General features: G+C 35.6%; 1 protein-coding gene across 5 annotated transcripts in view; it reads left to right on the top strand.

The window, feature by feature from the left end:
* Window positions 1–13,702, top strand: part of Rictor (RPTOR independent companion of MTOR complex 2) — a 93,805-nt gene that overhangs the window by 50,049 nt on the left and 30,054 nt on the right. For all 5 annotated transcript variants that reach the window (XM_070041073.1, XM_070041075.1, XM_070041076.1 and 2 more), the window contains 10 exons: window positions 175–242; window positions 3,411–3,493; window positions 4,273–4,360; window positions 5,336–5,426; window positions 5,529–5,595; window positions 5,793–5,873; window positions 7,916–8,016; window positions 9,375–9,540; window positions 10,493–10,594; window positions 10,709–10,755. In XM_070041073.1, the coding sequence (XP_069897174.1) occupies window positions 175–242; window positions 3,411–3,493; window positions 4,273–4,360; window positions 5,336–5,426; window positions 5,529–5,595; window positions 5,793–5,873; window positions 7,916–8,016; window positions 9,375–9,540; window positions 10,493–10,594; window positions 10,709–10,755 (894 nt within the window). The remainder of the gene's footprint in view (window positions 1–174; window positions 243–3,410; window positions 3,494–4,272; window positions 4,361–5,335; window positions 5,427–5,528; window positions 5,596–5,792; window positions 5,874–7,915; window positions 8,017–9,374; window positions 9,541–10,492; window positions 10,595–10,708; window positions 10,756–13,702) is intronic.

Raw genomic sequence — 13,702 nt, 5'->3', positions numbered from 1 at the left:
TGAGGTTATTTTGCGATAGGATATTGGAATATAACTGGTCTTATTTTTTTACACATTGTTTTGATTTTGTGTATAAATGCTTACCCATTAATAACAATTTTTCTTCTAGTAGTATTAAAACCTCTGTTCTTTTTAAACATTGTACATCTTTGATACTTTATTTTCTCCTAACAGAGAAGATAGGGAAGCACGGTTTCTAGCCAGTAAAATGGGTATCATAGCAACATTCCGGTCATGGGCAGGTATGTTATTCCGTTCCATGATTTTTGTTTGTTTGTTTGTTGATGTTGTTGTCATTTCATGTCCTGATACTAAGGCTTAAACTCAGGGACTTAGTGCTGTCCTGAGCTTTTTTTTTTTTTTTTTTTGCTAAAAGCTAGCACTCTACCACTGGAACCACAGCTCCACTTCTGGCTTTTTAGAGGTAAAAGCTTCCTGGGCTGGCTTTGAACCATGATCTTCAGATCTCAGCATACTGAATAGTTAGAATTGCAGGCATGAGCCTTCAGTGCTTGGCCTCCATGTTTTGTAGCATCTAAAAAGTAACTTTTTCAAATATTAAATTTATTATTATATTACCTAATTTAAATATTAATCTAGTGTTTTTATATTACTAGAACCAAGGAAAATCATACAGTTATTAAAATACAGTGAAGAATAAGAACTAGTATTCTTTTAGATATAATATTAAATATATATATTTATTAGCTATTTGTAAATACTGTGTTAATGATTATCTGGGCAATTTAAGAAAAAATGAAGCATTATCTATAACTCTCCTCCTTCCAAAAAAAAATCCCTCCCAAAAACAAAATAAAAATCTAGTGTTGAATGTTGTATGGTCATATATGTAACTAAAAATTTGTTAATGAAAAATAGTGTGTTAATATAAGAAATACCAAATAAATGGAGTAGAGCTACTGCACCTTTTTCTTCTTTCTTTTTGCCATGGTAAGGATCAAATCTGAGTCTTGTCCAGAAAGTGCTGTACAACCAAGGTACATTTGCAGCCCACTAAGCTCCTTTTGAATGGGATTATATGTTTTATGTTCTTATGGAGTAAAAAGCTAACTTTTTTATATTAAATAACACCTCTACTAATTGTTATTTTCTATTAGCATTTTTTTCTTCCTTATTGGCATCATAGAACAATTGAAGAGAACATGGGAAGGAATGTAGCTGTAAGTAGAACAAGGCAATTTTCTTGTTCTACGTACTTTGGTAACCCTAATGTACAAATATCTTTTCCACACTAATGTTTATTCCACTCATAAACTTGGTCCTTAGCCAGTATGTTTCCAGGAACTTGCTTTCTCCTATTGGCATTATGGCAAAAAGCCCTACCTTGCCATATTTCATAAGTACCTATTTTTTTATCCTCACAGTAAAGAGGAGGTCTCTGATCACCCAACATCATTTTTTTAATGTTTGTTTTTAATCCATTCTCTTGCTTTAATAAAATACTCGAGACTGGGTAATTTATTTAAAAATTAGAGGTTTATTTAGTTCACAGTTGTGGAGGTGGAGAAGTCTGAGTATGTCATGGTGAGACAGAATAAGTATGCTACCTTGGATCTCTCTCTCTTTCAAATACTTCTAAAGTCTAAAGCCCCTCAACATATAAATTTGAGGATTATTACTGAGAACATGATCTTTTGAGAGACACAGACACATCCAAAGTGGTACTTAACCAGCCTTACTTACTCTTTCATTATAAGAAACTGAATCATCCTTCCATACTTTAGCCCTCCCTGCCCTTCAGAACTCAGTGTAACTTTGTTTTCTAAGTAATCACTTTATCATGGTTCATCTTACCTGCCATAAACGTGGCTTGTCTTTTCCAAAAGCTTCTGTCTTCTTTAATCACCAGTATAGCCTAGCCACTATCTCATTCTTACTACTTCTATACACACTCTGTCTCTTTCCTCATCACTCACTGTGTCTTTTTTTTTTTTTTTTTTTTTGGTTGTGGGGCTTGAACTCTGAGCGTGGATGCTGTCCCTCAGCTCTTCAGCTTAAGGCAATTGCTCTGCCACTTGAGCCACAGTGCCACTTCTGGTTTTTTGGTGGTTAATTGGAGATAGGAATCTTTTGGATTTTCCTGGATCCTCAGATCTGACACTCCTGAGTAGCTAGGATTACAGGCATGAGCCACCGGTGCCCGGGAGCCACCAGCGCCTGGCACTCACTGTGTCTTTAATCCCAGCCAGTCTCTTTCTTTATTGCTCTTAGATCTTTTTTCTTTGAACCTTTTTTCCTTGAACCTTTACATACTGAACCATCATTAGAAATGTTGGAGTCTTCCACTCTTGTATTGAAGTAATAGAAATACCAGCATATTAGACACTACAGTGGCGAAAGCATTTTTCTAACAACTTGTTTGTTCTAAATAATGTTTAGATTTTTTGGTACTATTTATGAGTTAAATCTTTTGTGTGTGTGTTAAATCGTGTGTGTGTGTCTGTCTGTCTGTCTGTGTGTCTGTGTGTCTGTGTGCCTGTGTGCCTGTGTGTATCTGTGTGTGTGTATCTGTGTGTGTGTGTCCTGAGGCTTGAACTCAGGGCCTGAGTGTAGTCCCTGAGCTTTTTGCTCAAAGTTAATGCTCTACCACTTGAGCCACAGCTCCACTTCCAACTCTTCGGTGGTTAATTGGAAATAAGAATCTTACAAACTTTCCTGCCTAGGCTGGTTTTGAAACATGATCCTCAGATAGCTCAGCCACCTTAGTACTTAGGATTAATGTTATTTCTGTGATACATTTTATATTTAATGTTATTTCTGTGATACATTTTATATTTAATGTTATTTCTGTGATACATTTTATATTTCTGTCATCAGTACACATAAATACCAGTTGCTCTGCATTCTTGAGTATTGAGTACTTTCGATTTGTTTATTGGCTATTTGCATGGCTTTTTTCAGACATGATTTTATATTTTCAGAACTCATTGACTTAGTTCTGTTACTTAAAATTTTTGATCTTTTTTAACTTATTTGATGTCTGTTGCTTGCATTCTATTTAGTCAATACATCTTAGAAATAAACTTTTAAAAGACAAATTCTATACAGTTTTTCACTTTGGATTCAAGAGCATTAAACAAAGGAGAATAGACCATTGTCTTATTCTCTTCCATGTTCTTAAGTCCCACAGTAGTATTTATCAGTCAACTGGGTGCTTATCAATTCGTAGATATGAAAGAGAAACCAAAGGAATTTAAGTGATAAAATTATTTCTAATCAGTAGAGGATTACTGAGAATGCTTAAAATGTATTTCACTTATAAATATCAATTATGGTAACCAGGTAGTATAACTTAACTTGGAAAAACATTACATATTTTACATTTTGATACATTACTATAGAATTTTCTAAAAAGTTCTTAATGATACTTATCTTTCAATTTTTCTTAGGTATTATTAATTTATGCAAACCTGGAAACTCTGGGATCCAATCTCTAATTGGGGTACTTTGTATACCAAATATGGAAATAAGGGTAGGTAAAAATTATTGTCATTCTTTAATTCCTGGATCTTTAACAGAGGAATTATTTAGAAAAATCATTTCAAATGAAGTTTTTGTTATTAGTTAATTTTTGTCATGGAACATTTAAAAAAATGTAAGTATTGCTTAAATCTTGAGTTTCTTATAAATTTGCTGCTGTGTGTAATAACAATTAAAATTTGAACTAAAAATCTGAACATAACTATGCTTTGCCCATTTAATGCAAGCAAGGCAGAAGGACATTCTCATTGTAAGAGGTTCAAGTTTTACAGAAATACATTTAGGAAAAGCTGTGGCTTTTAGTTTTTATTATGTTTCTATCTTTTTATGAATATTTTAGTTTAAAGATGTTGGTTGAAGTGATTCCCTTTAAATTCTTTGTTTGTTTTAATTTTGTTCCTTCTTTTAGCCCTTTCTTTAATTGAACTAAACTTGTAGTTGGGAAATACTAGGAAATATTAGTCAGGGTATGCCTTGCTTAAATGGGAAATAAAAGGCATTTGGATTATGAAAATGGAAAGATACGATTGCAAGTGGAAAGATTCTTGCTTAGAGAACTAAAGGCTTTGACAATTCAGTTGACTTTTTTAAAAAGTTAAATGATGCATGTAGTAAGTATTCAGTAATTTTCCTTTTTTATTAGAAGCATGCCACATAATTTTTCAAAACATTGAAAGTTGTGTTTATACCACTTTAAATAAGATATTTTAAAAGTCTTTAAATAAAGATTTTTTTCATAGAAATAAGTTAACTATTTGTTTGCTGTTGTAGCGAGGTCTGCTTGAAGTTCTTTATGACATATTTCGTCTTCCTCTACCTGTTGTAACAGAGGAGTTCATAGAGGCATTGCTCAGTGTAGGTAAGTTTTGAAGTGTTTTTGTACCTATTATTATAATTTTTAAGGTTACTTATCTAGTGTAAACACAGCTCTAAAGAACAATATTTAATGTAATTTTTTTACTTTATCAGCATGGCTTGAAATAAAACATGATAATAAAATGTCATATTCCTAGGAGTTTTAAGTTTCTTATCACCCTAGTTTACAAATAAGCTATGAAATTAATAGGAAAATGGATCAAGAAAGTAAGAGAGGTGACAGCAAGAAACCTGGATTGTTTTCCCTTTTTTTTTCTTTCCCCTGCCCTTTTGTTTTTTGGAGGTTGAACCAGGTACTAATCCACTTGGCCACATACCGCAAACCTTTTCCTTTAGATGTTTTTCAAATAGGGTCTTGCTGTTAATAGCCAAGTTTTGCCAGGAAGACAGTCCTTTTATTTATGCTTCCTATGTAACTGGGGATGGCAGGCAAGCATATGTCACCATACCTAGTTTTTTTATTGGTTGAGATGGCACTATAGTCCTCCTTTCTCAGCCTCCTGAGAAGATGAAAGGATTGCAGGCTTAAGCCACAAACCCAGTTTAGTAATTCTTACGTTACCCAATTAATTGTTCTCTTTGTTTAGTCAAAAGACTGCTCTAAGTCCCAAAACGAAGGAGATTAGATCTGTGTGCATTTATATAGCTTTTTTTTTGCCTTGAACTAAAGGCCTCACACTGTCCCTGAGCCTCTTTTGCTCAAGGCTAGCACTCTACCATTTGAGCCACAGTGCCACTTCTGGCTTTTTCTGTTTATGTGATGCTGAGGAATCGAATCCAGCGCTTCATGCATGCTAGGCAAGCACTCTACCACTAAGCCACATTCCCAGCTCTAAATAGCTTTTTTTAAGTGTATTGTTCTTTAAGCCAAAGAACCTTTTGAAGTTCTTTTTTAGCCACACTTATCTTTTTCAGTGTTACCTAATTGCCTTTGTAACCCCTTGGTCTTTCATTATAGATCCAGGAAGATTCCAAGACAGTTGGAGGCTTTCAGATGGCTTTGTAGCAGCTGAGGCAAAAACTATTCTCCCTCATCGTGCCAGATCCAGGTAGCATTAAAATACAAACATTTAATTTGTCAATACTGCTTTTATATTAAACTGTGTACTATATGGAACATTAAGTTATTTCTGTGCTGTGTTTATTTCCAGACCAGACCTCATGGATAATTATTTGGCACTGATACTTTCTGCATTTATCCGCAACGGACTTTTAGAGGTAATAATTGTAAACCTCATTTTATTTTGTCTTTTTTATGTGGACTAAAAAATTCAAAGGGAAAAGCACAAGTGATGCATAAATGTATACATGTAAATAATTTTGTGCATGCATATATATTATGCACACACATATATATATATATATATATATATATATATATATATATATACACACACATATTTTTGTTTTTATAGGGTTTGGTTGAAGTGATAACGAACAGTGATGACCAAATCTCAGTTAGAGCTACCATACTTTTAGGAGAGCTTCTACATATGGTAAGTATTTCAACTTCAGATCATCTGTTTCATACTTGAATGCTTTAGTTAGTAAAGCAGGTTAATTTAATATTCTTGCTTTATTTAACCCCCCCCCAAATAAAATAATTTTGTATTTTTTGGTGGTAGAGATTGAACTCAAAGCCTTGGACTTTAGTTAGACAGGTGCTCTACCACTTGAGCTATGCCTCTAGCCCCTTTTCCCATTGATTTATCTTAAAATATGTCTCATTTGATACTTAGGCCAGCCCAGACTATGATCCTCCTACTGGTATGTCCCTATGTTATTGGAGATGACATGTGCACCATAGCACCCAGCCTTTAGTGGAGATAGAATCTCTCTTGAGAAAAGTTCAAATGTTTTTGCCTAGGCTGGTCTTGAAACATGATTCCCCTGATCCTCACCTCCCATGTAGCTAGAATTATAAGTTTAAGCAACCAAGCTTACTAAATTTGCATTTTTAATAGTGTTTATCTTTGCATTACAAAAATCCTTTGGTGCTTTTATTATGAGATGTATATATACATGCATCTAGTTTTGTAAATTAGTAAGGTACTCAGTACTGAATGTCAATCTCTTTTTTTATGGTGTTGAGCTTGAACTTAATGTCTTGCCACTTGCTAGACAAGCTCTCTACTTTTTCTTGTTTTGCTTTAATTATTTTTTTGGATAGGGTTTCATAGTCTTCCCCTCCTGAGCTGGACTCTGTTACTCTCCAACCACTAGCAGCACTTGGGTTATGTATGTGAGTGAGATAATGGAATAGAGCAAGGTGTTAACAGTTTTCTTCTTTTTAATGTATTGATCAGCCACTTGCTCTGTTCTTCAACCCATATATGAAAGAATAAGTCATTTTACAGGTTCTTGGGTTTGATTATATGTATTTTGTGTATTGTTTTTCTCTCGTGACAGTGTAGAGTTTGAACTCAGGACTCTTATCTCCGATAAAGGCTAAGGGGACAGTCTCCAGCCCTAAGTTTAAGCTCCAGTACTGGCATGTGGACAACACACACACACACACACACACACACACACACACACACCCGTTTCCTATAAGGATACCAGCCCTAAGTTAGACACACTGGCATGTGGACCCCACACACACACACCCACACACACACACACACACACCCACACCCACCCCATTTCCTATAAGGATACCAATTATCAATAGCTTGGGGTTTTTTTGTTGTTGTTTTGTCTTGCTTTTAGTATGAAGGAATCACTTTTTGCATAAACTCATAACTCTGTGCTCTGGAAATATAAACCTGACCAACTTTAACCATAGTGCCATTAGTTAAGTACTTATTCCTATATCTACTCTTTTGTGATTAGTATGTTTATTGCTTGAAAGTTGGCTGCATGGTAAGATTTTGGTTGGAAAACAAGAGTTAATAAGTTTTGTGTTTTTTTTTTTTAGAGATAGTTGGGATATGATACATACTTGAGAGACTGATTATCAAGACTGCATGTATCAGCTTATATGTTTCAATATTGCATCTAGAATTTTTTTTTTTTGGTCGGTTGTGGGGTTTGAACTCTGAGCCAGGATGCTGTCCCTGAGCTCTTCAGCTTAAGGCAAGTGCTCTACCACTTGAGCCACAGCACCACTTGCTATTTTCTGGTGGTTAATTGGAAATCAAAGTCTCATGGACATTCCTGTCTAGGCTGGCTTTAAATTGTGATCCTCAGATCTTAGCCTCCTGAGTAGCTAGGGTTATAGGCATGAGCCATCAGTGTCCAACTGCATCTCGAATTTTAAGTGATATTTTTATACATAATCCTTTCAAGTCTGTCAAAAATTGAGTTTGCTAGAGTCCTACGTAGAAATATTCAATATTTAACATAGGATCTGTGAAAATCTGTGACCTTATTAATGTATATTTATATGCTTATGTTTGTTATATCTCATTTTTATTTACAATATATAAAAATTGTATATAGTGAGGAAAATAACCCATTATGTTAATTTTATGTAATCTTGAGCATACCTGTATTAATCTACTTCTAAGATCTCACAAAATGTTGTATTTTATTTTAGGCAAACACAATTCTTCCTCATTCACATAGCCATCATTTGCATTGCTTGCCAACCCTAATGAATATGGCTGCATCCTTTGATATCCCTAAGGAAAAGAGACTGTAAGTAACAGAGCTCTACAGCATCTTAGGATGCTTGACATTTTAATATCACTGGGATTACTTTCTCTTCTTTCTTTTAGGAAAGAAAGGTAGGTAGGTTATGCTTGGAAATTCTTTAAGAAGCCTTATAGATAAGAGGAAACAATAATTATCAAAGTGGTTTTTTGTTTTGGTTTTGGTTTTGGTTTTGGTTGGTTGTGGGGCTTGAGCTCTGGGCCTGGGTGCTGTCCCCTGAGCTCGTAAGCTCAAGGCCACTTGAGCCACAGCGTCACTTCTGGCCTTTTCTGTTTATGTGGTACTGAGGAATCGAACCCAGGGCCTCATGCATGCAAGGCATGCACTCTACCACTGAGCCACCTTCCTAGCCCTCAAAGTGTTTTATTTGTATTTTAAGATACAAAGTATTCGTAGAGTGACTAAAGAAGTTTTTTTCCAGTGTGTTTCTGAACAGAGTCATTTGATTTATCATGTGTTTAAAAATGCTTGAGAGTTTTTGGATTTTTTTTTTGTTTAAAGCAGCAATGTAGACTTTTTAAAAAATGTCTGTAAATTATTTCAAATTTTCAAAATCCACATACTACTAACTCATTCCTTTCCTTGTATGGTTCAGATTGTTGGACTTTTAGAACTCGTACTGGAGAAACTATAAACTGTTCCTTTCTTCTTTTTCCTGTCCCCCTCTCCTCTTCCCTTCCCCCTTCCCCTTTCCCTTCACTTTTCCCCTTCTCTTTTCTTGTTGATACTGGAGTTATAACTCAGGGTCTTTTACTTGCTAGGCAGGCACTCTACCAGTTGAATCCTTTGGTTTTTCAAGCAGGGTTTCTTAGTTTTGCTGGGTGTCAGACTTGGTCCACTACCTTCCCATATAGCTGGGGTCACAGGCACTATTTCTGATCTTTTTTCTTTGTGCTTCCAGATTTAACCACATAGTTTATCTTTTTGTTTTCTTCAAATAGTTATATAAAGAGATTTAATTGAACATGTCAATTTATGTTAGATCAGAGTCACCTTCCATCATTTTCCCTGGCCCCCATATATTCCATTCTCGTCTTCTCGAAGTGGCGCTGTAGCTCAAGTGGTAGAGCGCTCGCTTCTCAAGTTTCCTAATTCCGTTTGTACACTAAGTATTATAACTCTTCATTTGTCCACTTCCTTCCTTTTAATTCCCACTCCCCTCATTCAAGACATGTTTTAGCTTTCTGGTATTCAGCTTTTTGACTTGTATGATAGTTAATTGTTCAGAGTTTACCTCTTTCTATACAGTACTCTCTGTCCTTGAATTGCTATTTTAATAATTTATCAGTTATCACTTTAAATTATGCTACTTTTGCTATCGTATATATATTTTTCCTTATTAGAAGAGCCAGTGCAGCACTAAACTGTTTGAAACGCTTCCATGAAATGAAAAAACGAGGACCCAAGCCTTATAGCCTTCATTTAGATCACATTATTCAGAAAGCAATGGCAACACACCAGAAACGGGATCACTATCTTCGAGTCCAGAAAGATATATTTGTTCTTAAGGTACACTCATGATTTTTAACTATATACAGTTTCTTCATTCTTCAACACTGGATTTTACTATACACGTCTGAGCTTTGTAGTTTGTTCATGCCTGTGGATTTTCATTTGTGTTCTTGTGTTTACAGTGGACAGGTAGTTTAGAGCCAGGTTTTTATTACTTTATTTTTTCTCCCAAGGCAATGTCATTTATTGTTACTCATTTTTTTTTTGCAGGTAGGTTTTGTTATAGTAGCACAGAACACATGGGTTTGGTTGTTACATTTATAGTGTATGTATGTATAGATGGAACGGCCTTTTCATTCTAAGGATGTAAAATATGTGTAAACTAAAAAGCATGAGTAACCCCTAATATATCATACCAAATTCCTGATCAGTGGAAGACCTCTAGGCACCATTTCTTTCCAAGTCTAATCTGGTATAGTCTGGTTTCTGTCCAGCTTTGAAGCAAGGGATAGATGCATTGGATACTGAATCTGGAACTGATTGCACATACATGTTACCTGGTACCCCAGGGGACAACAGGACGTCTCAGAAATCCATTCATTTTCTGTTGTTTTTGGCAATGCACAGAACATTCTGGAAGCTCTTCCTTCTGAAAGTTGGTTCAAACCTTCAAATAGCACCAAGTGCTTTTGAGCTTTGGAGAGCTAGTATCCTGTGCATCTTGTGCTAGTTCAGCTCCCATGGTCCACAGTGGCATGGCAGGGCCCCTTGCCACTCTTGGTCCAACCTGGAGGATAAAGAACTCTACCTCAGAGCCCTTGAAGCATCAGGGCAAAGGCACCAAATGAGTATTTCTGGTGGAGAATGACAGTAGTGGGTAGAGAGGTACATGCTTAAGACTTTTTATAATCTGTCCATAAAGGAAATGTCTTTTCATTTTTAAAATTTGGATTTAGTGGTCTATGTGAGGATAGTTTACCTTGTCTTATTTGCTGTCTGGTGATTTTAGGATACAGAAGAAGCCCTTCTAATGAACCTTCGGGATAGCCAAGTCCTGCAGCACAAAGAGAATCTTGAGTGGAATTGGAATCTTATAGGGACCATTCTTAAGGTATTGCAAATGACTTTATTATGATGGCTTGTTTTCATTTTATTATAATTTATTACAGTCCTGTGCTTAGGAGTTGATAAATATATTTATATATAATATATTATGTTTTTCTAGTGGCCAAATATAAATCTAAGAAACTATAAAGATGAACAATTACACAGGTATGTAAAAACTATTGTGCATTTTAATTTAAAGAATTTAGATTTAGAGCATGTCTAATGCCTGCTGAAAATAATAATTGACATTTTAAAGCAACATGTGCACATTTAGTCAATTAATATTCAGTAGGTATATAAATATGTAAGTATAGTCAACATATTTGCTAATTATTTTCTGATCATAAACATTTTGCTTTTAGTTTTGGGTCAGAGTCATTGAGATAAAATTTTTTAAATTGGGGTAGGAATGAGTTTTGTAGATGTCTTAATCCTTACTGTATGAGGATGACTATCATAAAGATATACTTTTTTTTTTTTTGCCTGTGGTGGGGCTTGAACTCTGGGCTTGTGCACTGTCCCTGTGTTCTTCAGCTCAAGGCAAGTGTTATACAACTTGAGCCACAGCACCACTTCTGGTTTTCTGGTGGTTAATTGAAGATAAGAGTCTCACAGACTTTCCTGCCCAGGCTGGCTTTGAACTGCAATCCCCAGACCTCAGCCTCCTTTATAGCTAGGATATAGACGTGAGCCACTGGTGCCCAGCAGGATATACATTTTAAATGTGCAACTTTTGTACATCATTCACATCTGAATTTGAAAAGATATCTATTTTTAGTTCCTCTTAATACTCTCCTTGACCACTATATAAAACATTATTAATGTTCATAGCATATAGAACACTTCAACTGTGCTCCTTCTTGAGTACACCCAGGATGTTTTACTCCTGAGTGGCAACTAGCCAATTACCTGAACTCATATCGTTGATTAAGGCAGCTTTGCCTTTTTTTTAAAGACTTTATTGTTATTGTAGAGTTGATATTCAGAGAGATTACTTGAGTCAGGTAATGAATGCAGTTCTTCCCTTGCTCTCTCCTAGTTTTTCCCTCCCATCCACCCCCACAGGATGTATAGTTCATTTTTCATATAGTGTCTAGTGAGTACCCCTGTTGTATTTGTTTACCCTTTGTCCCACCATTTTTCTGCCCCTCTTACCCTCCCAAACTAACAAAAACAAGACAAATGGAAAAGACAACAAAAGTAGCAACCAAAAAAAATGCTTGTTTCCTTTTCCTGGATTTCATTTCATAAGATATTACTTTATTTGGTCATAGGCACATAGCTATTGAGCCTATGTGATTCGCTCCTGTGCTCTTCCTTTGGCCTCATTGTGTGAATGTCTGGAGACCTATATAATTTATCATGTACCAGTGTGTTTTTTTTAATATCATTCAATGTGTATACTTGTAGATCTATAGGCACATTCTAGTTACCACAAATGAGGGAAGCCATGCAACCTACGTTTCTTTGGATCTGACTTATTTCACTTAATGTAATTTTTTTCAAGTCTTTCCTTTTTTTTGGGGGGGGGTCCAGTTGTGGGGCCTGAACTCTGGGCCTGGGCGCTGTCCCTCAGCTCTTCAGCTCAAGGCTAACACTCTACCACTTGAGCCAGAGTGCCACTTCCGGCTTTTTTTTTTCTTACGTGGTGCTGAGGAATCGAACCCAGGGCCTCGAGCATGCAAGGCAAGTGCTCTACCACTGAGCCACCTTCCCAGCCCATGTCTTTCCATTTTTTTACAAATGGGGCAATATTATTTTTTTCTGATGGAAGTGTAGAATTTCATTGTGTATATATAGCACATTTTCTTGATCCATTCATCCACCGAGAGGCGAGGGGCATCTAGGTTGATTCCATATCTTGGCTATGGTAAACAGTGCTACAGAGAACATGGCTGTGCTGATGGCTTTAGTGTGGTAGTGTTTGTGTTCTATTGGATAAATGCCCTAGGGTGGGATTGCTGGGTCATACTGAGAACTCAGCTCTATATTTAGTCTTTTGAAGCATCTCCATACTGCTTTCCAGATTGGTTAAACAAGTTTACATTTCCACCAGCAGTATAATAGTGTCATCCCTGCCAACATCTGTTATTAGTTTTCTTGATAATGGCCATTCTAACTGGGATAAGGTGGAATCTCAATGCTGTTTTGATTTGCATTTTCTTTATGGGCAGAGATTTTGAACATTTCTTCATGTGTCCATTGGCATTTCTTTATTTCTTCTGAGAAGTCTATACGTTTGTAGCCCATTTATTAATTGGGTTGTTGAGTTTTTGAAGGTTAATTTTAAGGGGGGAGTAGTTTTTTGAGCTCTAAGTATATTTTAGAAATGAGACCCTTGTCTGATGTATATCAGGTAAAAATCTTTTACCATTCTGTGTTTTGTCTATTTACCTGTTAGTCATGTCTTTTGCCGTGCAGAAGTGCTTCAGTTTGATGCAATTCCATTAATCCATTCTTTCTTTGATGTGTTGTGATTCTGAATCTTTCTTAGGAAATTTCTACCTGTGCTTAGAAGCCCTAGTGTTTTCGCTACCCCTTCCTGTAATATTTTCATACTATCTGGCCTTTTACATTGAGTTCTTTGATTCATTTAGAATTGATTCTGGTGCAGGGTGATGCATGAGTGTCTAACTTCAGTTTTCTGCATGTGGATAACCAATTTTGCCAGCACCATTTGTTGAAGAGGCAAGACAGCCTTATTTTATGTTGATCCCATTAGCATTATTTTTGTTCATCTTTCATGATATTCAACTTAACATATGTATTAAATTTTGAGGAATATATGTAACAAAATATTACACTGAAATAAAGATGCTTTTAGGTACTAGCTCTTTATGTTCTTTAAGAACAGAGATGATGTCCTAACTCCTCCTGTATTGGATTAGATTGTAGTACATGAAGTTAAATTGAACTAAGTTAAATTGATGATTGGCACACAACATTGAAAGTTGCTGAAATAATATAAATTACGTTCATAAATTCATTTATAAGGGCTTTCTTCACATTTGCTCACCTCTATAGTCTAGATACCTTTTTTATCGACCAGTAATTTTCTTCTCTACTATTTCTTTTAAACATCTTACTGAAAAATTCTTATTCCGTGAAATGT

The sequence above is a fragment of the Dipodomys merriami genome, unplaced genomic scaffold (genome assembly GCF_024711535.1).
Source record: "Dipodomys merriami isolate MVZ:Mamm:240054 unplaced genomic scaffold, mDipMer1.0.p SCAF_30, whole genome shotgun sequence".
NCBI lineage: Eukaryota > Metazoa > Chordata > Mammalia > Rodentia > Heteromyidae > Dipodomys > Dipodomys merriami.
Note: the sequence above shows the minus strand (reverse complement) of the source record. Positions and strands in the feature narration are given on the sequence as shown.